This window comes from Topomyia yanbarensis, chromosome 2 (assembly GCF_030247195.1).
Source record: "Topomyia yanbarensis strain Yona2022 chromosome 2, ASM3024719v1, whole genome shotgun sequence".
In the NCBI taxonomy this organism is placed as follows: Eukaryota; Metazoa; Arthropoda; class Insecta; order Diptera; family Culicidae; genus Topomyia; species Topomyia yanbarensis.
In genome coordinates, this window is record NC_080671.1 from 393,299,543 (window position 1) to 393,326,891 (window position 27,349).

Consider the following 27,349-nt stretch of genomic DNA (forward strand, 5'->3'; position numbering starts at 1 on the left):
AACCATTTTGATTTTACATGTTTTCTATGATTTCACTTTTGTCTGTTTTTGGACAATCCCCACTTGTTCTTGTTTTCTATTTTTTCTTTAATCTATTCCGTTCAATTGTTCCCATTTATTTCTATTTCTACTATTCCGTCGCACTTATTCAATTCTAAATTAGTTCATTTAAATAAAATAACTTGTGCAATGTCCACGGTTTGATTTTTCATAGTTATTTTATTTTTAACTATTTATTTCGTTATTGTTCTTTATCATTTCTTCAATTTTGCAACATTTTTAACATTTGCCATTTTCTTGCTTTCATGCTTTTCATTTTTTATATTGTTGCTAATTTTCATGTTTCAAACATGTTGTATTATTTTTATTTTTACGCCTAACGTTCATTTCTGTATTTGGTTCCTTTTTTGTTGTCTCGCTTTTATATCTTTTGTTGAATTCATTTTTCTTCCCTTTGCCGTTTTTCCTGTTTTCAATGCTCATAATATTTTATTTCATTTTGATTTTTACCCGTTTTTCGCTATTTTAACCAATCCATTTGCAATTTCTTTTTTTTTTAAATCGACTTTCGTCTAATTCTAATTAATTCAATCTGTTTTGTTTTGCTATTTCTTCAAATTGTTTATATACTTTCAAATTGTAGCTTTTCCATTGTCTTAATCTTGTCCATTTTCTGTTGTTCCTCCGCTATGTTATTCTTTTCTATTTTTTAGTATTTTTCAAAAACATACCAATGTTTTTGAACTATTTGCATATTATTTATCTTCTTCCATTATTTTAAGCAATCTTTTAGCCTTCTCGTTTGCTTTGCGATTTTTATTCCGCTCGAATGAAAATTGTGGACGTCATATCACTACATGCCCTTTTTCCGTAATGGCAGAATCCTGTCAAAATAGCGTCGAACAATCGTATTAGTTCATGAAAGGTACGTTTTTACATGCACTCTTTCACGTATTTTTTCTTGTTGACGGTGTCGCTCGAAATGAAAATGTCGCTTTTCGAACTACAGGTACAGAAAACCTGTCAAACCAGATATTCCTGTGTGAACGTCGATAGCTTCATATGCTTGAAAATGTCCACCACAATTCCTCCCGGTTGCCATTACGCTGGTGACAGTTGATTTGGTCACTTTTAACGATTTCCTTAACTAGACGTGTAAGTAGTTTGGATTCAGGCTATACGTAAGCAAAACTTGAATTTTATCTAATTATTAGTTTTTCCTAGTTTGTTCCTATTTTTGGTTTTCTCTCTTTAAATTCTGCATTGAATGATTCTTTTGTTTTTGTTTTGCCTTTCTCATATAGAAAGGTTATGCAATCACTCTGAAAAACGTCAACCTAATCCCGGCCCGGAGGGCCGAGTGTCATATCCCATTCGACTCAGTTCGTCGAGATCGGAAAAAGTCTGTATGTGTGTGTGTATGTATGTGTGTGTATGTGTGTGTATGTGTGTGTATGTGTGTGTGTATGTATGTGCGTATGTGTCAAATAATGTCACTCATTTTTCTCAGAGATGGCTGGACCGATTTGCCCAAACTTAGTCTCAAATGAAAGGTGCAACCTTCCCATCGGCTGCTATTGAATTTTGGATCGATCGGAATTCTGGTTCCGGAATTACGGGTTTCAGAGTGCGGCCACACAGAAATTTCGCATAAAAACTATAGGAAAAATTAAAAATAAAATTTTTATTTTTGATGCTAAATGTATTCAAGGTGCATAAAACGTCGAGATTTGATGCAAACACGAAAAAAATTTGACGAAGATTCACGTTTTTGGATTTTGCACATTTTTGCCTTTCTCATATAGAAAGGTTATGCAATCACTCTGAAAAACGTCAACCTAATCCCTATTTTTTTTTCAACTCGCATAAGGTTTCTGGATTTTAACAGGGGCGTAGTTGATGGTTTACGGAGAGGGGTTACACCCCCCCCCCTCTACTGTTCACTCCCCTCCTTTAAAAATCTCCTTAAATCACCCCTCAGACCACCACCTCATACCCCTCCCTTTCAACCCCATCATCTTTAAACCACCACTATATTACAAAGCATACCAATTTAAGCTGGGGAGTCGTTCATTCATGGGACTTTCGCCCTCCTCACATACCCATCCCCGCATGACAAAATGAGTTAGCAAGCAGATAACATTGATCTAATGCTGATTAGGCTAATGGAGTATGATATTTTTTTGTTTCAAGTGTTTCACCGTCGACACGTAGCTCATCAAGTTCGTGGCTGGCATGCCATTGTGTATAAGTGCAAAGTGTACTAAGAATGTAATGGACATTTCCACAATTATGTTGAACATAAAAAGCCTCCGTGCCATAGTTTAGAGAAATGAGAAAGGCACAATTGCACCGCTAGGTGGATTAAAACAGGTTTTTTTTTAAATTATTACACTTCCATCTTACTATTATTTTTCTCAATTTGCACAAGGTTTATTTATGAGTTTTTCAATAATATTCTGACAAAATATATAAATGAACGACTCGCTAAAATCACTTTAATCAATTTTTCCCGAAACCAAAAAGTCAGCTACACTATCAAACAAATGAGGTGTTCTATTTTCAGAAGCTGGTATATCATTACAACAATATTCAACAAATTTGAAAAAACCCTTATTTGCCTGTCAGCAGCAAGATGCCGTTTTTTTTATTTTGTCATTTGCTCTTCAATTATAAAAGTGTCTTCCAAGCAAGGGTAGCAGCACAGAGAAATTTTGCTTGCATATAGCCTGAATCCGAACTACTTGCACGTCAAGTTAAGGAAATCGTTAAAAGTGAATGAAGCTGTCGACGTTCACACAGGAATATCTGGTTTGGCAGGCTTTCTGTACCTGTGGTTTGAAAAGCGACCTTTTCATTGCGACCGAGACCGTCAACAAGAAAAATTACGTGAAAGAATACATGTAAAAAACGTACCTTTCAAGAAGAAATATGATTGTTTAACGCTATTTTTGCTGGATTTTGAGTTCTGCCATTACGGAAAAAAGACATGTAGTGATATGACGCCTACTAGGTTCAGGTGGCGCCCAACGACGAGAACCCGCCTAGCACACTAGAGCTCGGTCCAATCGAGGAATATTGGTCGATCGTCAAGTGTAACCTGAAGAAGATCCAAAACTTTTTTTTTTATTTCGATTATAGAGGTTTTAACCTTAGGGTTATTCTCTAAATCTCTAAAACTATGTGCGGGGTTGGGAATCGAACCCAGGTGAGCTGCGTACAAGGCAATCGATTTAACAACTACACTATGCCCATCCAAAACTGTTTAAGTAAACTGGCGCTGGCGAAAAAAGTGAACAAGGTGGCTGTACAGAATTTGAATTTGCGTATAAGTTTGCAGGGAAGATGATTTCCTGGCAGGGAATCTGTAGCTGTGACTAAATCCGATTTTCATAACAAAGCATACAGCAATAAAAATGCCCAAATGCAATAGAACTCACCATAGCCTCGTTGGTCAGGTTTGGCGAGTTGTCACTACTGTAAAAATGCAGAACAATGCAGTGGTATCGACATAATAACGTAGACGTCATTAAGAAAGGGGTGAATCCCACAAACCGCCCGGAATTAAGCCCAATCAAATTGTAGGGGAACTGTGCGTAAGACGGACAGGTTGGGTAAGACGGACACATGGTTATTTTAGGCATATAGCATATAAAGTTCAATTGCATTATATGAGTACTCTCTCTTTATGGATATCCTTGAATTATGAAGCACTCAGTAGGCCTTTAATATTGGTAAAAGCGAAAAATGTAAGTAAACATTGATAATTAGTAGTTCATCTTCTTGCGGATGTAATTTTTACGTCTCTGATTTTAAGGTTTAACGAGGAAAAAATCAATTTTTTCGCGATTTTTTTCTTTTATTTCGAACATGTAACTCTTAAATGACATCTTCGTGGAAAATAACAGGTAAGTTCTTATACGTGTAAATAAGTGCAAGCGTTTAAAAAATATGTGTACTGGTGGGGCAAGACGGCCAGTCTTGATTAATTCTATTGATTCATCCTTATATTGTAAGTTTAGGGTTGCCCACTACTCGGGTTCTTGTTTGCCCGGCGAACCCTTCTTTTCAGGGCGGCCTAGGTGCTCCTACCGGAATTTCGGATTTTCGTATAATAACAAACAAAAAAGAGCAAAAAACAAATAAACTAAATTTACCTACTTTTATTCTCCTCTCCTCTGTGCTGCACTCTGCCGGTGAAACTAATCAGCTACTTTCGGCGATGGCAGAAGGCGAAGGTGTATCCGACCGGCCGGGACTCCGACGGCCGTGTTCTCCCGCAGGTACCGTTGGCTGCTATCGCAGCGGTCCTTTACAATTAGCCAGGGAGGTGAGCAAGGCTCTTTTGTTGGAACCTCCCTAGCGACGGGGCGATTAATCGCCGGGTCCACTCACTCCCCGTGAATGGCCCAGGTAGATACCGCAGTAAACTACCTCAGGTGGATCCATTGTCCTACCTCCTTCGCCCTCCTTTGCGATTAACTGTGGAGGAGAGCTATGCTCGTTCGGCTGATCCTCCACAGTGAGGGCGGCGTGGTGTCACTGGGTCCTTGGTAATTAGCCGGGGAAGCGAGTGGCTCCTTTGCGTTTAGCTTCTGATATCCGGCGACCCAACACCACAAAACACTATGGTAACCGAACCACGACCGACACTTTTCGACGGGATTACTTGCCGTCGCACGCGCACTGAAACATTTTCTAGTGGCGGAAAACTCCCGAGAAAAAAACTTCTAAATGGACGTCTGTTCTACGCCGTGGTTCGTCACTTTCTCCCTGCTTTTCTTCCGACCGACAACCAGCACCAAAAAAACGCACATCCCGCATAGCTGCCATCGCTATGGTACAGCATAGTCTGCACACTTTTCGCAGCGAGAGGAGAGCGGTTACCTGACTAAATCCTATGTTATTAATATAGGGGAATTGTGGGAAAAACCGACACTGTGGGTAAAACCGACACCCCACAACATTTCCTAGAAATCAAATTTTTATTCATTTCATAATGATACATTATTATTAGTACGTTTGTTTAGAGCATTTGAAGAAAAATTGGATTTACGTTAGTACGCCGAATGTCATAAAAATAAACAAAACATACGACAGTAGCGTTCATACTCGTCTGGATGTTAAATTTCGTTGGTAGATTTTAAGGTTTTAATCGAACAAAAGCTTTTCAAATCACCACATTTTTCAGTACCTATTATTATCGGTCTGTCCTATGATCAACTAGGTGTATTGAAGACGAGTTTGAGAAATTCAATATTTTTAATTGCATTTATAAAAAAATGTGCGCTGTTGGGGTAAAACCGACACCCTGTGGTTAGGGTAAAACCGACACGCTGTTAAGATGGTTGTGTATACTTGCTATTCATTTAAAAATACTGGTGATCTTTGTGACACTTCAATTAGCCTATTAGAACACAATAGTATTAGCAGAAATACACAGAAATACTTTTATTGTGTTTATTTCTTGTAAGTCCCTTTAAAAATCAAAAATTGGAATTTTTGCTTATCTGATTCTATCGAAGCTTTTGCTATTTCTGCAAAAAGCTCATCAAACCGAATTTCTAGTGTTCTCTTGGTTTGTCATTGACGAACTTTATCACAATGAGACAATGATCTTATGCCTACCCCAATAGATCGTTGATGATCAAAGTCCGAAAAATCAAATCTAAAAAAGATAGTTTTACTAAGAAGTGTGTGTGTCACTTATAAGTGAATGAATCCAATTAGCAGAACGTAGAACGCTTGCAAATCTTCTCTTATGAAATAAAATGACACTGGAGGTTGCAATGATGTGCGCAAGGATTATTTGGAAATACACGTATCAATAAATAACAACCCTATAGCATAAAATACTCTTATTTATAGTACTACGCTTTCGAACTTTCTTCCCCTCACTATACGATGAAGCAATAAAAAGCACATATTTGCATCATACATACTCACACTTTATTAATCACGAATATATCTCATTTTTAATAAACATAAAGATTTTAATAAAGTGGAGCGAAAATAAATTAAAGGGGGTGTCGATCTTACCCCTATGGGGTGTCGGTTTTACCCGCAGTGCCTACAAAAAGTCACTTTGTTTTCCAAGTTTTACAACCAATAATTTTTAATGAAATTAATTTTTTGAAGCGCTGAAAAAATTAAGTCTTGTTAAGAATTTTCTGAAGAAGAATTCTGCATAAAAACTATAATTTTATTGGTTTTGTGGCAACTTAGAAAAATTGTTAAGCTTAAGGTGTCGGTTTTAACCATAATTCCCCTACAAATATTTAACAAAAATTACTACACCTATCTGATCTAACAAAATCGTTCGCAAACAAAAATATAAACAAAATTTAACGTAAAAAGCGAACGATCATATGGAACAGTGGTGAGCATAATTTTACGTAAACAATACACTCTACGGAGTGTATACGTAAAACAAGGTATATTTCCACCCAGTGCTAAATTGTTACCCTGACGGGTTACAATATGAATGTCTCGCGTGTAGAAACGAAATTCTAGCAGTTAAACGTGGAGAACCATCCAGTTAGCTGAAGTCTCACATGTAGTAGACCGCAATATGTACGTTAATGTGACCGAGGCTGAATACGGAATTCCTAGGACCTGGAAAAAATAGAAGACTTTGCGCAGGTCCCATATTCTGGCTATGTGTAATCGAGGAACTGATGCTACCAATTGCGTATTTAATATGTAACTTTCCAGTTTTATATAAATGATTTGACTGATCATTGGAACTGATTGTATAGCTCTTTATGACAACGGATAAAACGATTAGAAAATACATCATTTGATTCAACTTTAAATTGAACGCCAAAACGTTATTTTTCACCTCGAATTGAACATATACATATTAAGAAGAACCACAAACTATCCAAAACATCCGTTAAAAACAGTAAATTTTAATATTTTGTATTGTGGTCATCCTTTTGGCGACATGTCCGTCTTACACCCACCATATGTCCGTTTCACCCGCAGTCTGGAAAAAGTGCAGATATTTCGTTGTTTTCTATTCAAAAAAGATACTTGTTGATTTTTGTAACATAATCCCTCTGGGTACTCGAAAGCTATCATATGGAGCTACAACATAGAGTATTTCATGTTGACAAAAACATGCTTTTACTATGTTTTATTTGAGTATAACCTTAACATGTCCGTCTTACCCCCAATTCCCCGATTGGGGTATCATCAAAGCTAAACCGAAAAATTTTCATTCGAGCGGTATAAAAATCACAAAACCCAGATAATTATTTTGGTCCGTCGGTCCAATACGGTTTTGTAGATTTTGGAAAACTGGAAACGTTTTCCTTTCGCTTAAAACCAAAGAAATCACACTTTGTAAGGTTTATTAAGTATTAAGTGAATTCATGTTATACATTGCTTCAAATTAAGTCGACGGAAGATGATAAAGTAAGGCGAATTAAGGAGTATCTATCCTTCACTAAACTTGCCTGAGTACATCCGCATTGAGAATTTAAGTAGAAACATGTTTCTGGTTCGTCCTCGACAAAATTCTCAATTTACAGAAAAACTTATGATTTAGCAAGAAATATGCAACTTGGTACGAAACCCATGCAAATTAAAATTATTATTAATCAGTTTCCATAAAAGATTTGTGACGTTTTCGTCACCATCCTTCCGCCATAGGCAAAACATCCGAACGATCTGTGCTGTTTGATTCGACTCTGTTGTAGCATAAGCTACACATGTTGATTTTATTTGAGTTATTCTGCGATGATAAGTAGGTACATTGTTTATCATCACACCAATGAATAGACAAATGAAGCGCCCGCAGCATTTCCCTTTGTTTTTCGTACGTTATAACAGAGAATATCCATTCATCACTTACAAAGCCCAGTCCGAGCCCATGCAGCCATTCATAGTTTTGTGTTGATTTTCCACCATGTGAATGGGCGACTTCGTCTGTGTGTGGTTGTAATTCACCGATACGGAAAGGACGAATACAATTAATTGGTTAATTATTATTATTATTATTATGATTATTATTATTAGTGGAGAACTGTCAAACCGGACATTATCCGTTAATGGCGATGGTGATGTTGGGTTAATTGAGTACCAACATTGTCGGGCTCAGTTCCGATAAGCCACCGAAAGTGTGCCACTGAAAGTGTCGCACTTTTCGTAATGATCGTAGATTTATTATCCTGACTAATTGAACCAGAAAAAAAATCGGATCATAAATATCAACAAATTACTTTATGTCAGGCAGCGATATGTTATTATTATTGTCATGATTAAGCGACAAAAATATTGCTTCTGGTGGTAGCTTAACTATAAATTTATGTCTTCTTGGTATTCCTACCGTGTCTTCATTAAGTGCATGCAAATTGACATGCTCAACATTGAATAAAATATTTTGAATGATTATATCGAAGATTTTCGGAATATAAATCTACCTGGTAATGATTCAATTGCACTAAATTAAGTTTGCCAATCGAACTGACAAACTACTGATCTAACAAATACAGCATCAATGCTGATGTTGACTTTATACTAGAATTGGAACACTTGGGGCTTCGCTAAAAATTGGGTTCTCCACTTATGTAGCCTGTTTATGACATCGAATAATTTTAAAGAAACAAATCGTTTAAAAAAAAATTCAATGCGAATCAAAATGTGCTAGAAAATAAGAAACGAATTCATACTTGTATGTAGGTGAAAATGCTCCTACCGCTCCACCCAAATCAATTTTTCTTACTAACATAAAACAAAGTTATATAGTGACAATAACAATAAAACAAGAGTCACCTTATCCCCCACACTTCGTTCCGACATTGCATAGACCGAACCGTCAGCAAACCAAAAGAATGCAGATGTACGTTACCTGTGGTGAGCCAACGTTCTGTTCCAGTTGTCCAAGACCGTGATGGGGCTGCCCGTAGCTGGTTGCGTACGCCAACGGACTAACAGCTGCAATACCTGGTGTCCCGGCGACGACCGGGTGGTTGGTAACGGATGTCGCAATGATTCCGGCTGCTGGCCCCGCCGGTTGATTTATGTAGGTATGCTGAGGGGTTCCTGCCGGTGGACAAACAGATGGAAACGGTTATACGGACGGACGTATGTGATAGTATGTAAAGGTATGTAGCATTTTCCGTGAATAAACGGGAATGATTAATGTTGGCTGAAGTTTGCACAAGGTAGAAAACTAGCTCGAATTTGTTTCGTGCTCAATCTGATTGTGCACCAAGCAGAGGGACACACCGAGAGAAGTATTAGTATCCTCTACGTTTTTTGAAAGAGCTGGATTACATACGGATTCGAATGGACTAAATCATGCACGGATTTTGAAGTGATGCCTAAAGTCGTACTTACCAACGATTGTCGGAATAACCGGAGCTCCACGTTTGTTCTGAGCTCTGTCGGCACCGGCGATGGTGGATTTCTCGCTACCATCGTTACCGCTCGTGACCTTCTGTGAAGCCTGTTGTTTCTGGTGGTCATTTTCCTGCTGTTTGCTATCACCGCTGACCAGTGCTGCGAGCAGAGATAACAGCAGGAATTTGCTCTGCAACGAGAAAGAAATGTGCGTCGGTTTTAAATGGGATCGTGCGATTGGTCATATATCAAAAAATAAGCCGATTTATTTGAATGATTGGGGTGAGCAGGTGCACGGAAAGGTGATTCATTTTGTATCTTATTCTAATATTCAAACCATCTGCTATGAAGAATGAATGATTTGTTCAGTGTAATTTTCGGTTGTTACTATAACATAGTTATGTTAAAATAGAATTTTGCAATAGGGATACTGTAACCCTTAATTCATCTCACCCGTTTGAACACATCAGTTAGAACAGTATCCCGACAAACCTCAATTGAAAAACAAATCCCAGAAGTAATTCTTTTCAACTGTGAGTTGGCACGAAACTATTTTTATGCAAATGTACATCAATTTTTGCCTTACGATTTTCAACCTAATTTTAATTACATCTATAATATCGATACGCGAAAATCATCACGTTTTTCGTAATTGCTTTGTGCGTTATCGTGTTATTTTAGTCTTGAGCTTAAAACAGAAATAATATTCCAAATTTGGCGAAATATTCCACGACGAAATTTTAAGACCATGTACAGAGTTGCATGAAAGTGAATATGATTAGTAATATCTCCTAAATTTGTGAACTTTTTCTTAAGTACGCAAGAACCAGTTCATGAATCCAATAAAACTAATGATTCTGTGAAACTATTCACGTGGCGGCGCTCGGGAGGGTGGCGAAGGGGGCAGCCTCCCCAAGCGGCAAAATTTGGAGGCGGCATTTCCTGCTCAACAAATTTCATTTTCATTTTTTATTAATTGTTTAAAATTCAGTAATGACGATAAAGGTCAAACACGGGCGAATGGTTTAAGGTTCAAGTTACATTTTTTGAGCATGTGTTAGATTTGAAAGCTGGGTAGGAAAAATTGTGTTCAGCTTTGCCACCGGAGTATCCATTTAAACCTTTTCAAAACTCTAATAGAAGAATATCAGCCGATTTATTAGATCACAACGATTCAAATTATACAAAATAGTTGCTGGAAAAACTATCGGTTTCTCTAAATGGTGCTTTTGAAAAAGTGGCTGTGATTTTTTGTTAAACAACCACACCGTACTGGGGTACGCAACACAACTGCGCAATGAAAAAACCACAGCCACTTTTTCAAAAGCACCATTCACCTAAGCCGATAGTTTTTCCAGCAGGTATTTTACATGAATTGAACCGTGATGATCTAATAAATCGACTGAAATTCTTCTTTTAGAGTTTTGGAAAGGTTTAAATGGATAATCTGGTAGCAAAGCTGAACACAATTTTTCTTACGTACACTACCAAGCCTTGAGGTAACTTGAGCCTTAAATTAATTTTATCTTGGCGTCTGTTGAAAATGAAAGAGGTTGGGAATCGGAACGACGGATGTGATGCAGTTCAAAACGATAGTTGTAGCACGGAGAGGCGCATACAAATTAACGCCCGAAAGAAGATCTGAACTGTCGATATTATCTTACAACAAGCCTAAAACAAAATCTCTTTGCAGGAAGATACGGCGGGTCGCCAGAGTCTGCAGACCGAGTAGCATACATCTATCGACGTAAGAAGGTAATACAACTGGTTCATTCAAAGGAAGTTTCCTGAGAGCGAATCGCAACAATCATCTTTGTATACATTCTAAAGCCACAGATCGAGCCAACGCTTTCAATTGTTCTTCCTTGCAGGCTGTATTCATATCGTCCTGGAGTAAGGAAGCGTCCAATTACTTTGCATTTATAAACGTTGACTTTCATTCCGTTAACCCTTTATAAGGCAGTGGCAACTATATTGCCACCTTTTCGTTTCATTCATAACGCAGAAATATGAAGTGAGAAGTGTTCCATTCTTATGAAATCTACTTGTTAGGAGTCTGGCAACTCTTCTTATTACTTTTTATTGAGATACAGTGAAATGTGTCAGATTGGTGAAAAGTTTTTTGAAAAAAATTTCCTCGATTTAAAAAAAATACTCTAGACCCTATAAGTTGGTGATGCAAATTTATAAAAACAACTATTTTTAATCCGAAAATTTGGTTTATGAGTGGCAAAAATTACAAAGAAAAAAAATTAAATGAATAAATAAGCGTCTGTAATCTGTGGTCTCATTTTTCAACTTATCCTCAGAATCCAGGGGTTATTTACTGTTAATCAGGTAATAACCATAAACTCACATTAATTTCTTTCTGAATTTCCGATCCATCTCGATTTGTCTTTATATTTCCACCAATCTCGTTGGAAATACATCAAACATTACGAAGACTGACGTTTTCTAACGGCGGTACGGGCGGTACCAAGTATATTTTCAAAACATTATTTTATTACGAAATAAATGTAAATATGTTCTAAACTAAGTGAAAAAACCGTGCTTCTATTAATATAACATCCATTAATAGCCCTAAGCTCTGGGCCTTATAAAGGGTTAAACGTGCACCATACGTGAATAATACAGATATCCTCTTGAAGCACTACAGTGTCAAGTGCTGAAGCGATAATTCGGAAGTTTTTGAGATCATCCACGTATGGCAATTTCCCAGACTTGATCCGACTACAGATATCATTAATAAACAAAATAAAAATAAGTGAGCCCAGATTACTGCCTTGCGGGACACCTATGGATGTTCTGAATGTGCTTCAGCACGTGTTTTTATACTCACGAATGCCAAGCGATCGGGAAGATAAAACTGCAACCATTTAGTCAGCCAGGTGGGAAAACCTAATCAATTTAATTTCATGATTGCAATGTTGTGCGGTACTTTATTGAAGGCTTTTGAAAAATCGATATCAATTGCGTCAACTTGATGACGCTTCTCGACGGCGTGAAACAACGTAAAAGTGTAAGCTATCAGGTTAGAAGTTGTTGATCGTTTCGTGACAAACCTGTGTTGATACTTTGAGATGTGGTATTCAGCTGAATATGTGACTTTGTAGACCAGCTTTTCGAGAAGATTGAAGAGACAGTTTAATAATGAGATACTTCTGCAATTTTCGACAATGTGAATATTTCCAGCCATACGAATGGGAACGATTGCAGCTTCAATTTCAGGCGATAGCAAAAATACTTTCAGCGAGAAAGCGATTGAAAATGATGCATTCTGAAAGAGACAGCACGTGAACGCAGCTTTTTATAATTTGAGGGCAGAGATGATCGAGGCCGAGCCCTTTCGACGAATCAATAGCAGTAAGAGCCTTCAAGACGGCGGCTCGACGTATAACGGGACAAGGGAGATTTATTATGTACGATGGCAATGTTTCCAAATATTCTTCTGAAGGGAAGTCGGTTCTAAACAGTCCGCGAAATAAATCAGCAAAGATTTGCGACATCCGCTGGAGATTGCGTGCATGCTTTTCCAAGGAAAACGTCTATACGTTAAACAAAGATGGCAGACGCTGCTCTAACCAACGGCTTCAAATGGGTAGCGTGATAATAGAAACACGGCGAAAATAGGCTCATCACCCTGTGAACACTCGAACGATTTCAAAATTAATGAAAGAGGTAACGGGCGCCCCCAGATTTGAGCTCATGCTCTCGCGCATAATAGCACTGACTATTAGTACTGATCTGTTCTTGCACATGACAACAGAGCGATAAAACTCGTATAATCAGCACATCCGCAATTCGATGCTGTCTCGTGCGTAATAAATCAGCCACAATATTTCGTTTAATTATGTTGGTGAGGATTGAATAAAAAGCAGACGGTAAATAAAACTCGTCTTCCGTTGCTATAACAACTAGCATAGGCACTAGACACTGCCCAGAAAAATAATGAATTTTTGAAAACTCAATCGGCCCACCCCTGAGTCGATGCCTAGTCCCACCAGGAGTACTTGCACCAAATTTGAAGCAAATCGGACAAGTCTGGCTACCGGACCAACGTGCCTGAAGTTTGTATGGGATTTTCCGACAATTTACATGGAGCAAACCCACTAACTCGCATTTTTGCCGCTAGATGGCACTGTTTGCATCATATTATCACTGTAAGTGGAAATAAGAAAAATATTTTAATTGTCTACAACTTTGTCGAAGACTGCTTGTCAATCCGGCTTTAATAAAAGAAGTTATTAAACTTTTAACGAAGTGATGTCTGAGTCAGTTTTCTATGGGGCCTAGTTGTGCATGGTTGTGTATCAGTACTCGATTCCCACGAACTATACATTTTTGTGTAATAACCGTTAGATTTAGCTCAATAGTATGATCAGAAGAATTGTAGTAAATAATACGAGTCATGTTTTGGTTGAAAAATTTTAGTTCCACATTGTACCGCATAGAGGGCGCCAACACTAACTTTGGGGTTGGGATAGTATGAAGAAGGATTGATATTTTGTGCCATGTCATCGAAGTACAAGGACATAAATCGGGTTTGAGAATTGAGCTCGACAAGCCTTTCGAAATTTGCAATAACTAACGGGTTCAAGATATCGCATCGGATGAGCAATCGATATTAGAGGTCCCAAAATCGATTTTTCAGCGGAAGGACGCCCGCCAACACTTCTAAACTCATCGTATGTGTCGAGTGCATGCAACCCAAAGCAATACGCAAACAACAATATTGGATTCGCTCTAGTTTGATGAAATGTATGTTCGCGTGGGAGCGGAAACAGAAACTCCCGTACTCCATCACCGACAATATCGTTGTTTGGTACAGCCTGGTTAGGTCTCCTGGGTGGGCACCCCACCATGGTTCAGTTATTGTCCGGAGAAAATTGATCCTTTGCTGGCATTTCTGTGTCAGATACCTAATGTGACATCCCCAGGTACCGTTAGAGTCGAACCAGACCCCGAGATATTTGAAAGTTGAAACCTGAGCAATAGTTTGACCCATTAATTGAAGCTGTAGTTGCGCTGGTTCACGCTTCCTTGAAAATACGACTAGCTCAGTTTTTTCCGTGGAGAACTCGATACCTAGCTGGAGGGCCCAAACAGACAAATTGTCCAAGGTATCTTGCAATGGTCCTTGCAGATCGACGGCTTTGAGACCTGTAATAGAGACCACACCGTCATCTGCCTTAGCGTGCAGGAATTGACAAGACATTCGTCAATGTCATTCACGTAAAAGTTATAGAGAAGGAGGCTTAGACATGAGCCCTGGGGAAGACCCATGTAGCTAATTCGTGATGTCGATATATCACCATGCGAAAAATGCATATGTTTTTCAGACAGAAAGTTTAGCAAAAAGTTGTTTAGAGTCGGTGAAAGACCATGCTGGTGCAGCTTCTCAGAAAAAATTTTGATAGAAACTGAATCAAAAGCCCCCTTTATATCTAGGAAAACTGATGCCATCTGCTCTTTGCTAGCATAAGCCATTTGAATTTCTGTTGAGAGCAACGCAAGACAATCGTTCGTCCCTTTGCCTTTGCGGAAACCAAATTGTGTATCTGACAGTAAGCCATTTGCTTCAACCCAATTATCGAGGCGAAACAAGATAATTTTCTCGAACAACTTTCGGACAGCATCGCAATCGGTCGATACGAGTTGTTGTCGGAGGCTGGTTTTCCTGGTTTTTGAATGGCGATGACCTTCACTTGCCTCCAGTCATGAGGAACAATATTACCCTCAAGAAACTTATTAAATAAATTCAACAAGCGTCCCTTGGCAGAGCCTGGCAGATTCTTTAACAAGTTAAATTTGATTCTGTCTGGCCCAGGGGCTTCATTGTTACATGACAAGAGAGCAAGTGAGAACTCCCCCATCCAAAACGGTGTTTCGTTCGCGTTATTGTGAGGGGACGCGGCGCGGTAGATCTTCTGTGCCGGGGCGGAATCCGGACAAACCTTCTTGGCAAAATCGAATATCCAACGGTTTGAATATTCCACGCTCTCATTAGTACTGTTTCGGTTTCGTAAGCACCGGGCCGTACTCCAAAGAGTGCTCATCGATGTTTCTCTCGTTAGTCCGTCGACGAACCGGCGCCACTAGCTACGTTTTGTGGCTTTTATCAAACTCTTCATGCGCGTTTCCGCCATCGCGTACTGTCGGTAGCTAGCTGGCAGCCCGTCGTCCCGGAAGGTCCTATCCGCGTACACTTCTGAGCACTCCTTGTCCCACCATGGATTGGGAGGACGCCCGCGTGAATTCGCGTCTGGTACGCGTTTAGTCTGAGCTTGAATCGCGGTATCGAGAATCAAGCCAGCCAGGAACCCGTACTCTTCCTCCGGAGGAAGCTCTTGAGTGCACTCGATTTTGTCGGATATCGCGGACGCGTAGCTCTTCCAATCAATATTTCGTGTGAGGTCATACGAAACATTGATTGTATTCGGTGGCCCTGAACCGTTAGCAATATTAATTACGATTGGCAAATGGTCGCTGCCGTGGGGATCAGAGACTACCTTCCACATGCAATCTAACCGCAGCGATGTCGAGCAGAGGGACAGATCTAAGGCGCTGGTCGCGCTGGAGGGGCAGGAATCCATGTCATTTCACCCGTATTCAAAATAGTCATATTGAAGTTGTCGCAAAGCTCATGGAGTAGGGTAGATCGATTATCGTCATGAAGGCAACCCTATGCCGTGCCGTGGGAGTTGAAGTCACCTAAAACTAGCCTCGGTGCGGGGAGGAGTTCCGCAATATCGCAAAGCCGTCGGTGGCTAACTGAGGCTCTAGGGGGGATGTAGGTGGAAGCAATGCAAAGGTCTTTGCCTTTAATTCTGGTTTGGCAAGCGACAACTTCAATACCTGGTGTCGAGGGGAGGTCGATCCGATTGAAAGAATAGCACTTTTTGATCCCCAAAAGTACTCCTCCGTAAGAGTCTTCTCGATCCAAGCGAATAATATTAAAATCGTGGAAGAGTAGGGTTATTTCTGAAGTGAGCCATGTCTCCCATAGGGCAAATGCATCGCATTTCAAATTATTTAGTAAGATTTTAAACGAATCGATTTTCGGGATAATGCTTCTGCAATTCCACTGTAGAACAGTGATTAAATCCTTGACCTCGTTCGATGAATTAGCCATCGAAGGATACAATCGCTGAAAGAAGGGGCCATTTCGCAGTGAACTGCATCAAAAATGTTTTTACTGCGGGGAGAAAGCTTATCAAGATACTTTTAAGGGGGTCAGAAATGTTTAACGCTGTAAGAATACGGTCCACAATGTCAGAGAAATTTATTAAGCCAGCACTGTTTTCTTTCTCTGGCTGAGATATGGGAACACTTGGGGTTTTTGATGTTCCTGGAAGTGCTGGGAACTCCTTTTCTGAGCTCAGGTTACTGAGACCGGGAGCGACTTGCTTCGGTTTTGCACCAGTACTTCCTTGAGTAGTTATTTTAGGGGGACCATGAAGAGACACCTTCTGGCCTTTACGACGAAGCTTGGAAGAGGAAATGTTCTTCCTTTTTCTACTACTTCTAGGCACAGCAAAAGATGCTTAAGCATGGGGTCTTTGAAACAGCCAGTCCCATATTTTAGCAGGTCCTCTCAATTCAGACTCGAATCGGAAACGACCCCACTGACTTCAACCCTGCTAGCTGGAATATACACCCTGTACTCCTTCGTAAAGGGCTCGCAGCCAGCAATATCGTTTGCCTGAGTTGAACTGTTAACCACCACCCGAAGCTTATCAGGGCGAATTTTCGATATTTCTGTCACGGCCGAATACCGATCCGTCAGAACTCGAGAAATCTGCAACAGATTCAAACACTTTTTTTCTTTGGTCCGAAAGAATCGTCGCTGTTGTGCTATCTTATGACAAGCGCCCTTTTGCACATTTCGAGAAAAACGATTTTTAAAGTTTGAGATTGAATATTTTGCAATTGGTAAATAGTAGAAACAATTCAGAGAATACAATTGATGCTTTTGTCTATTCAGTATTAATCTCTCAAATATTGTGAAGATCGGTTGACTATATTACGAGTTTTTGCTAAACATCTAAACAAAAGTTGCACTCACACTTGTCATAGGTGTGTATTGATGACGAAATTTGTATGGCGTGTCATAATCGTGCTTGGAAAATTTTCCATAGAAAAAAATCATCAATTATTAACTTTTATTTATATCTTTGGCTTTATTTGGTCTATAAACGATCAGTGAGATGCATTTTAAAGGAAATGAGTCAGGGAAACTAGAAAAAATAATAACTTTTGGATACAGTGTTGCCAAATATGCTTTATTTTCAGTTTTAAACTAAAATTGCTTTTTTCTCATATTTAGTGTATTTTTATTTTGAAAATGATTTTGCCATTGTATTTTTCAGACATTTTTACATAGAAAAACATCCAATTCATCAAGATAACTTGTGCCAATGCCCAGACACAGTCATTTTAAGCAACTATTACAAAATTTCTCAGCGCGTTTCTCGCTATATCTCAGTAACCAAGTAGGATGTCAAAATTACGAAAACGCCATTTTGTAGAGATTTTTTAGACCAACAATATGGCATATTTAACTCAGTTTACACCGAAATGGCGTTTGTCATAAGATAGCACAACAGCGACGAAATGGCCCGGTGGCCGAGCTCGGATATACATTGAGCCGGGGAGCCGATTTTTTTTCGACGTCCAACTCACCTTGAGATGAACCGCCGTCAGGGGAAGTCATTTTTGCACGAGCCTATTGCCCAGTGCACGTTATTAAGACAACCAAGAAGGGGAAACGAAAACTAATACTTAGCTTGTGTAGGTAACGGTATCCAGACGGCTTACTAGAAGAACACTGCTTCACTTGTCACTGACCGGCTAACGGTACTCAGAAACAGAAACACAAAAGAAGGGGAAAATACTGAAACCTCAACTAGGCGTAGAGTGTGCAAATAACCTTGAACGCGGATTAACACTATTTGTCGCTATAGAGTGTACGGACCGATGACAAAAGACTTCTATCTCGACTGAGTGCTCGATAATGAATGAACTCAAAACATTATAGGGTGATGAGCCTATGTTCACCATACTAAGCAAGGTGCCGTACTAATTCGGTAATTTCTTGCCTTACAATCAATGGAATGCGTAAAAATTGACATCAACCGCTTTGCTTCGTTGTTAAGAACCAATATAATAACACAAATGCGTTGAAAACAGTAAAATTCTCGTGTTTGAGCACAATGAAAACCCGAATCGAGTGCCCCTATTGTTGCGCTACCATTTGACTCAATGCGTTGAACAAAGATGGCAGATACTGCTCTAACCAACGGCTTCAAACGGGTAGGGTGATAATAGAAACATGGCGCAAATAGGCTCATCACCCTATTTTGCGAAATTTGAAACAATTTCGTATCGCTTGTCAATATTTCAACTTTTTACAGACTAGGTAAGAATCAAAGGAGTCGAAGACTAGATGAGGTCGTATCCGATCCCACAATTTGTACTGCACAAGAACCCATTTATTAATATTTAAACAGTCAAGTGAAGAGAAGACACTTTTTATCAATTTATTTTCAATACTTCAAATTTACTATGTATATTACCTAAAATGAAAAGCCGTTCCCCTTTCTCATGAATGCGCTTGCCCACAACCAACGGGACCGCATCCGAGCCCAACTGGTCTGCAGAGGGTTAATATTATGCACTGTTTTGATCGATTACTTTGATACCCAACAGAAGTAATCGAGAAAATCCAATACCATTTGAGTGAATGTGATGAACAATATCTTCAAATTGGAAGAGATATGATAAGAATCAAGCTAACTAGGACACAATATTTCAACAATCAATAACACTATTTTTCGATACTTCGAATCAAAGCTTCCCCACACATAGCAAGCGGTAGTAAGTTCAGTCGCTTAGATAAGGGTGTAAGTTTCATTGTTATTCCCAAAGCTGAAAACACTAGTCTGAATGCGGCGTTTTTTAGAACAGTCTGTTCCAACTAGCTAACCGGTACAGCTTCTCGCTTACAACACATACATACGATTGCGGTGTTCAAATTCAAGGTGCAGTGCAGTGTTTAAATCTGCCTGTTTGTAACGGGCCCCGTGGTGGTGGAGGAACGCTACGTGGGAAGCTGAGCTGCAAGCAACCGGGCGGGTCATAGGTGGTGGATAATGCTTAATCACGATAGCAACTAGTTGTGATTCGCGACCCGAACCAGCAGCGGGGGCTGACTGCGGGTTTGGTAGGACGAGGTAGTGGGCCCTATACGTCCTAGGCCTAAATACCACATGCCCTAAAGCAGCCCTGACAAGGCGAGCCAGTGCCGCCTTTAAATAAGCGCTTAGCCCAAATCCCTCTTCTCCCGTTATCCTTCCTTCCTTCCTTCCTTCTGCGGCTGTTCGCCCATCTAAATATGGAAGCTGTTCTTCAATGTCAGCTTCTTTCACCGAACAGCCTAGATAAGCCATGTAGTGTCGGTAGTGGTTGTTTCAACCGGCTAAGAATTACACTACGGACTACCTGTTTCAGTGGTAAAAATCTACCAAACAGGGAACCCCAATTCCATAGTGTCATGCGACCCGTGCTATGGGTAAAATTGTTGAGGGGGTTTAAAACATTCTCAATAGCGAACGGAGCCTGGGAAGAGTCGGGCGAACTCCCCAGTATGCTGCATTACGCAGCGGAACGTTCACTCTACACACCGATTTTTTTCACCGATGATCCACTTAATTTTGCCGAATTTTTGTTGGCTGGGGGTTTGCAGAGACTCTCGGCTGATGGTAGTTCGGTGAAGTTTTGTTGAGTCTCGATTATCAAATTTCGATGTGTACAGATGAACCTGCCCAGAGGCCGTGTGGTATCCGGCCTAGAATTGAGCCACTGGAGTCCTGCTGCCATGTCGTAGGAGGCGACTGAAAGTAGGAGACCCTAAGTCAAGGTGTAGTTCCGTGCCGAGGACTTAATGATTGGAGGGTCTAAAATATGCCAGTCGCGCACGGAGCATTTTGGGTTTTGCCCTTACTGTGTTATGCGAATCTCTGACACAGTGGACCATTATTTTCTTCGCAAATCGTGGGAATCAAATGATCATGTCCCATTTAAACCTGATATGGCTCGCTAAATGCGTTAACATCCCAACTCGCTTGGTGTTCTCTAGTTGTTGTGCAATTTGTGTTGGAGATGAAATGTACAGTTCTCTAATCAACAATGGTTAGAATAGCACAAGTCAATCTCCAACATAAACGTACAGCAACTATGAATTTATCTCGACTCATGCAGGAAGGTAAAGCTTCCATAGCATTGGTTCAAGAACCGTATTTCCATAAAGGAAACTTCTATTTTGGAAAGTTACTTAACGCTGCCTTCATTGCTTACAACAAGACAGGCATGACTAACCCACGTGAAATGCCTCGTGCTTGCATTCTTGCAAATAAGGCTATTGACGCGTGTCTCATATCGGAGCTCACAACTCGCGATATCTGTGTTGTCACAGTTACATTGACTGTCGGAAACGTAGAAAAAAAATATATATATTGTTCAGCATACCTACCGCATAACGAATCATCTCCTTCTGATGATTTCAAAAGCGTTGTATCATATTGTAGCAGAAATGGGCTTCCGCTCATTATCGGCAGTGATGCGAATGCTCATCACATCATTTGGGGCAGCTCAGACATCAATCTGAGAGGCTCTGAACTGATGGAGTACATAAGTAGTACAAATCTTCATATTCTGAATGTGGGAAACCGACCAACTTTTGCGAGGTCTGGGAGGGAGGAGGTGTTAGACATAACACTTTGCTCTGATAGAATTGTGCATGCACTGGGAAATTGGCAGGTTCCAAATGAAACTGAACCGTCTCTATCCGATCATAAATATATATTTTTCGATCATTTTGATGTCACCTTCAATGTGGTGACATATCGTAATCCTAAATCTACAAACTGGGACCTCTTTTTGGAAAACTTGGCGACTAAATTTCATGGATATTTCCAACAATTAGACAACTAGACGACTTAGATGACGTCCTGGATACGACAAACTCATTCATATTAGCATCCTACGAAGAAGCTTGTCCACTTCGTACTGTTAAATCGACTAGGGGAACCCCTTGGTGGAGGGCTGAGCTTGAAAGAATGAAGAAAGTTATGAGAAGAGCTTGGAACCGGCGTCAGCGTGATGACTCCAGGGCTTTCAGGTCAGTTCGTAGTGCATATAAGAAATGTCTTAGATTTGCAGAACGGGCTGGCTGGCAAAGCCTATGCACTAATGTCTCTAGTCTGAACGAGGCTAGCAGATTAAATAAAATTCTCTCCAAATCGAATGATTTTCAGATGAACTCCTTAAAAACCAGAGATGGTGTTTATGTGACGGACGAAAAAGATGTTAATTGTCTCTTCGACACACACTTTCCAGGTTGTATCGATCCGGAGTTGAACAATGTTCACAGATCTCATTCTGGTGATTCGGACTCGTGGGCGTTAGCACGCACATTGGTCTCCACTGAATCGGTCAAGTGGGCAGTTGACAGCTTTGCTCCATACAAATCACCCGGAAAAGATGGAATACTTCCCGTGCTACTGCAAAAGGGATTTGATATTCTTAAACATGTCTTGAAAAAGATTTTGCTTTCCAGTCTTGCTACCGGGTATATCCCGAAAGCATGGCGAGAAATAACTGTTAGATTTATTCCCAAAGGGGGGCGCTCAAGCTATGAAGAAGCCAAGAGTTTTAGGCCTATCAGCTTAAGTTCTTTTCTTCTGAAAGCTTTGGAACGGATAATCGATCATCACATCAGGAACGTTAGTTTAGTTGAATATCCACTGCACAAAATGCAACATGCATATCAGTGTGGGAAATCCACGATCACTCTGCTTCACGATGTTGTTTACAACATTGAGAAAGCCTTCTCGCTCAAGCAATCTAGCTTGGGTGTATTCCTAGATATTGAGGGTGCTTTTGACAATGTGTCCTTCCAGTCTATTCTGGAAGCGACGCGCGGTCATGGGATACCTGCATGTATCTCAGGTTGGATAAACGCAATGCTTAGTAACCGCATACTTTGCTCGTCACTGCGACAGGCTGAGATACGGAAGTTGAGTATTTGCGGTTGTCCTCAGGGCGGCGTTCTGTCACCTTTGTTATGGAACTTAGTAGCTGACGGCTTGTTGAAGAAACTCAATGAGCTTGGATTTCCAACCTACGGGTTTGCTGACGATTACCAAATACTAATTACTGGATTTTGCATCGGAACAATCTTTGACTTGATGCAACAGGCTTTAAGAGCTGTCGAACAGTGGTGTCGACAAGTTAAACTATCAGTTAACCCAAGCAAAACTTCAATGGTTCTTTTCACGAAGAAGCGAATAACAACCGGGGTTCGTCCCTTGCAGTTCTTTGATTCTGAGCTGCTGTGTGCAGATCAAGTCAAATACGTTGGAGTCATATTGGATTCCAAACTGAATTGGTCTGCTCACATTGAGTTCAGAGTCAAGAAAGCGTGCATGGCCTTCGGGCAGTGCAGACGAACTTTTGGAAAGACCTGGGGTCTCAAACCTAAATACATCTATTGGATTTACACGACAATTGTACGTCCAATACTGTCATACGGATGCCTTGTGTGGTGGCAGAGGGGAGAGGTGGTGACAGTCCAGTCAAAGCTAAACCATCTGCAAAGAATGGCGCTCATGGCGTTGACTGGTGCTTTCACCACGACTTCGACTGCTGGTCTTGAGGCACTTCTAAACATCAAACCATTACACATACACTTAAAACAAGAAGCACTATCATGTGCATACAGACTACAGGTTACTGGGCTTTGGAACAGTAATCATGTTGATCTTGCTACCAGTCATACACGATTGTGGTCACAAATGGTTACATGGGGTGAAGATATTCTTGCTCCCAGCGATATTACACTCACTTGTAGTTTTCCTTACAGGACATTCCATGTTAAGATTCCCTCTCGAGAGGAGTGGTTGTCTGGCTTTATGGAAAGACAACAACAAACGCAAGTGGTTTGTTACACTGACGGTTCTCTGATGGAGGGACGTGCTGGTGCTGGTGTCTACTGTCGTGAAATGAGACTGGAACAATCTCACTCACTAGGTAGATACTGTACTGTATTCCAAGCAGAAATCTTTGCGATTATGTGCGGGGTGCAATCGGCCCTTCAACTGAGTTTGTCCGGCAGAGTTATAAACTTCTGCTCCGATAGTCAGGCTGCAATCAAGGCCCTTAGCTCAGACAAATCCCGGTCCAAGCTAGTCATCGCGTGCCGAACCCAAATCGAAGAACTAAGCATTGTCAACACTATCTACCTTGTCTGGGTGCCCGGACATTGCGGTATTACTGGAAATGAATGGGCTGACGAATTGGCCAGGGCAGGTTCAGCGATTGACTTCGTTGGTCCTGAGCCCGCGCTGCCAATTTCGACAAGTTGGATAAGGGAAAAAATACGGTCCTGGGCTTCGTCCGAGCACCGCAATTATTGGAGAAATCTACAAACGTGTCGCCAAACAAAGGCGTTTCTAGAACAACCATGCCCAGTGGTTTCGAAAAATCTCTTGCATTTTTCGAAGCTCCACTGCGGCATGCTGACCAGGGCTTTAACCGGCCACTGCAAACTCAATTATCACATGGCAACTATTCAGCGCGCTGAGTCTTTTTCATGTGATCTTTGTGAATCCGACTACGGAACATCATATCATCTGATATGCAACTGCCCAGCGCTAGCGCAATTGCGATTACGAGTCTTCAGCCGTCCTTATATAGACGAAACCATGTTTGGTCGACTGAAACTCAGAGACATACTAAAGTTTCTTATCCAATGTGGTAAAGAGCTTTAGGCTTATTCGCAGGCAAGTTGAACTACTTGTGAGTTTAATTTACCTGTTGTTTATTTTTTGTTTTGTGCTGTTTCTCCCACCCTTCCAAGTCTACTTCCCCACACCTCCTTGTCCTGTCTTTCCGCTCAGGAAATGATGAAAACACACGGCAAGGCACAAATCCCCGACTATGTACGGGGAACGTGCCATTTGCGCCAATATATTCTGATTCCTGATTCCTGAACTGCTGTTGTTTCCGGCCCGGCGTCCGATGCGATAATGAGCTGGCCTGAACCATTCTGTCATGGTTCTATGCAAGATATAGTTCCATTAATCGAATGATGTCTAGTTATAATCACTATGGCGTTTAATTGATTTTAAAATGTCTAAACTGAAACTTAAACAATATTTTATACACAAAAAAAAATTAACGCGTATGTATACAATATACATATTAGTAATTAAGGAAAAAGCTTACAATAGTCTACATGGATTGACGAATTAAATAATTAAATAAATAAATAGAAAAACTTTTTTACTGACAAGTTCTGCATCATTCAATAGCATACAATATTTATTTTTTCCATAGGTTTTTGTTGACAAAATACAAAAAAAAATAAAATTTGGGGTTTCTTTGTAATAGAAATTTTGAATAAAAAAATTATTTTTGCGTAAAATAACACAACTTTTTTTTCATGCAGAAGTATACAACCCCTGTAACTTTTTTCAAATACATACCTAGTTTTGCTGCATAAAAACGGCAATCGAGCAAATGTTTTGGAAGGTAATACACGCAACAAGGCCCTGCTCTTGTATCAAAATTATGTAATTGCCAAAGAAACTCATGGAGATTCATAACAGAACATAACTGAAAAAATTTGTTCGAATTGGCGAAGGTCGTATTTTGTGGTCGGCCGATTTCTCAATGACATTTAAAGCATCATAGCAAATCTAACCATCAGAAGGGACTGGAAAGTTGGCCTAGCACCAGTGCTGACAAAAGTTTTGCAATAGAGTCCTAGGGATCGGATAAATTGCAGTAAATTTAAACAGATTTCCCAAAATTCCTCTTCGGCAAAGGAGAAGTTTGATGATTGTCTTCCATGTGTCGAAAGCGAGTGATGCTGAAATAGTTGAGGTCATTCGTATTTATAGATTCAAGTTATGTTGGCGGTATCATCATTTGCAGCATTTAACAAACCTTGTGCAAATTAGAAGATGTCAGAAATCTGTGTTAAATGGGTTTCACCATTGCAATAAGATAGTTTCCACCATGAACCTTTTAACATTTTATTCTATTTTAGTGATTATCTCAAGTCATCAGTTCGGCCAATTTTCGATCGTTCCACCCTTTAAAAATATATAATTATATACCATCTCTATATTTAGTGTAACCATGGCAGTGTTTTTTACACAATCCGTTCGTTTTGACCTTTATTTATTTGAATGGTGGAGTTAGTTTAACATCACTAACTTAAGAGAAAAATTACTTTCACTGCCCAAAATTGGAACCATTTCAAGGATTTGTCACTTTTTAAACAGTGAATCTACTCTCAGTATCTTCAGTATCGCCCTGAGAATAAATTCCGTATAAAAACATCCTGCTTGAACCCGAAAAGGAGATCCCCGAAAACGCCCCGTCTCCAGGATGGTAGATACTGCTGATAATGCGTTGCTCTTTTATAGAAGGAAAAGAACAACGAATTCCGAAAATTTCGTCCTAATTTTATCTTCCTTGGCACGAACGTGCCTAATTAGATTCCTCCCACAGTTCCGCATTGGCAGCAGCCACGCAACCACATCAAGTTCTGAAAAACTGTGATGATGCCGTGTTCTTTTGTTCCCATTTATTACATTCTGTCCGAACCTCGGTTTTAAGTTCGTTTGGACTTTTGGGATTTTTGGAAATCTAGCTTCCTGACGTCCGGTCGTCATTATCTACGCGATGATCGCCACATCCATTGAGCCTGCCGCTCGTCGGTCTAGCGGTGGATGTGGGATGCGTTCCCAGAGACAAGTTTACGACGGTCTTTGTGTGTACGGTGAAATGCTATCCAGCATTACAGTTTCGGATTTACACCAGCAGATATAATCAATTCCGTGCACGGAAAGCATTACTGGTTCGCTGCGAAATGGATCACCGCGTGTTACTCCGCACTCGTACCTCACAGCCCCCCCCCCCCCCCCCCCATCACCACAGTATTCGGACGCGGGATTCGACAGAAGGTGTGTCATCGTCAGCTTCAGCTATTATTTCAAATCAAAATTTAATCCTATTTACTCTGCGCTATCATGCCCGACAGTCGGTAACGTCGATGCACCACACTGGTCTGGCACCAGTGAGTGCGAGCAAGAGCTGTGCTGATGCTATTGTGCTAGCACTACGATACGCTGTAAGCTGGTGTTTAATACTCTGTGGGTGATGTGTTTGCGAAAGAGATGATAGTAAATCGTTTTCTGAAATCATATTTTACACTAGGTGCTATTTGTTCGTTGCTGTTATCCTGTTGCTAACTGGTACGGAAAGAAATCGGTTCGCTCAAGAAGGGGCTGTGGGGTGGAGATGCTGATAATTTGGATAAAATGTTTTCATTCAGATTTAATAATATTTCGGAACAAAAAATGTAGTACTTAAAAAGGGTGTTATACATACATCGGTTACTCCCTCACAAAAATTTATCCTGACACTCTTTCAATTTAAATCAATGAGCACCATCAGTGTCGTAGGCAGGAATTATATATAGCGGGGTTTAGCTCAAAATAACTACTAAATAATTGATTAAAAGATATTTTAATCTATGAAATTATTAAAATGTTTGAATGGTTTATTTATGTAGTATTTTAATTAATTGCGGACTCCAACCAAAGCGATCATTCGTTTACACTTTCCAATCACAATTACGACACGTCATACAAATTTTATCATCAATACACACCTATGTTAGTGTTAGTGCGACTTTTCACTTTTGTTTACAGTTTTAGTATAAACTCTTAATATAGTCAACCGATCTTCGTAATATTTGAGACACTAATACAGAATAGATAGAAGCCACAGTTAACTTCCGTGAATGATTTTGACCATTTATAAGTTTCAATGGCACTTGTCATAAGATAGCAAAACAGTGACTACTTAACATTTTTCTAATAAATTCTTCTCATAGCCTGTATAGTTTGATTGATCTGTCTATGACAGC

At 40.0% G+C, this 27,349-nt stretch overlaps 1 protein-coding gene across 1 annotated transcript in view; it reads right to left on the bottom strand.

The window, feature by feature from the left end:
- Nucleotides 1-27,349, bottom strand: part of LOC131684826 (putative mediator of RNA polymerase II transcription subunit 26) — a 160,951-nt gene that overhangs the window by 72,139 nt on the left and 61,463 nt on the right. Inside the window, exons 3-4 of the mRNA XM_058968016.1 lie at nucleotides 9,346-9,538; nucleotides 8,855-9,048 (exon numbers count right to left, since the gene is read on the bottom strand). Of these exons, the coding sequence (XP_058823999.1) occupies nucleotides 8,855-9,048; nucleotides 9,346-9,538 (387 nt within the window). The remainder of the gene's footprint in view (nucleotides 1-8,854; nucleotides 9,049-9,345; nucleotides 9,539-27,349) is intronic.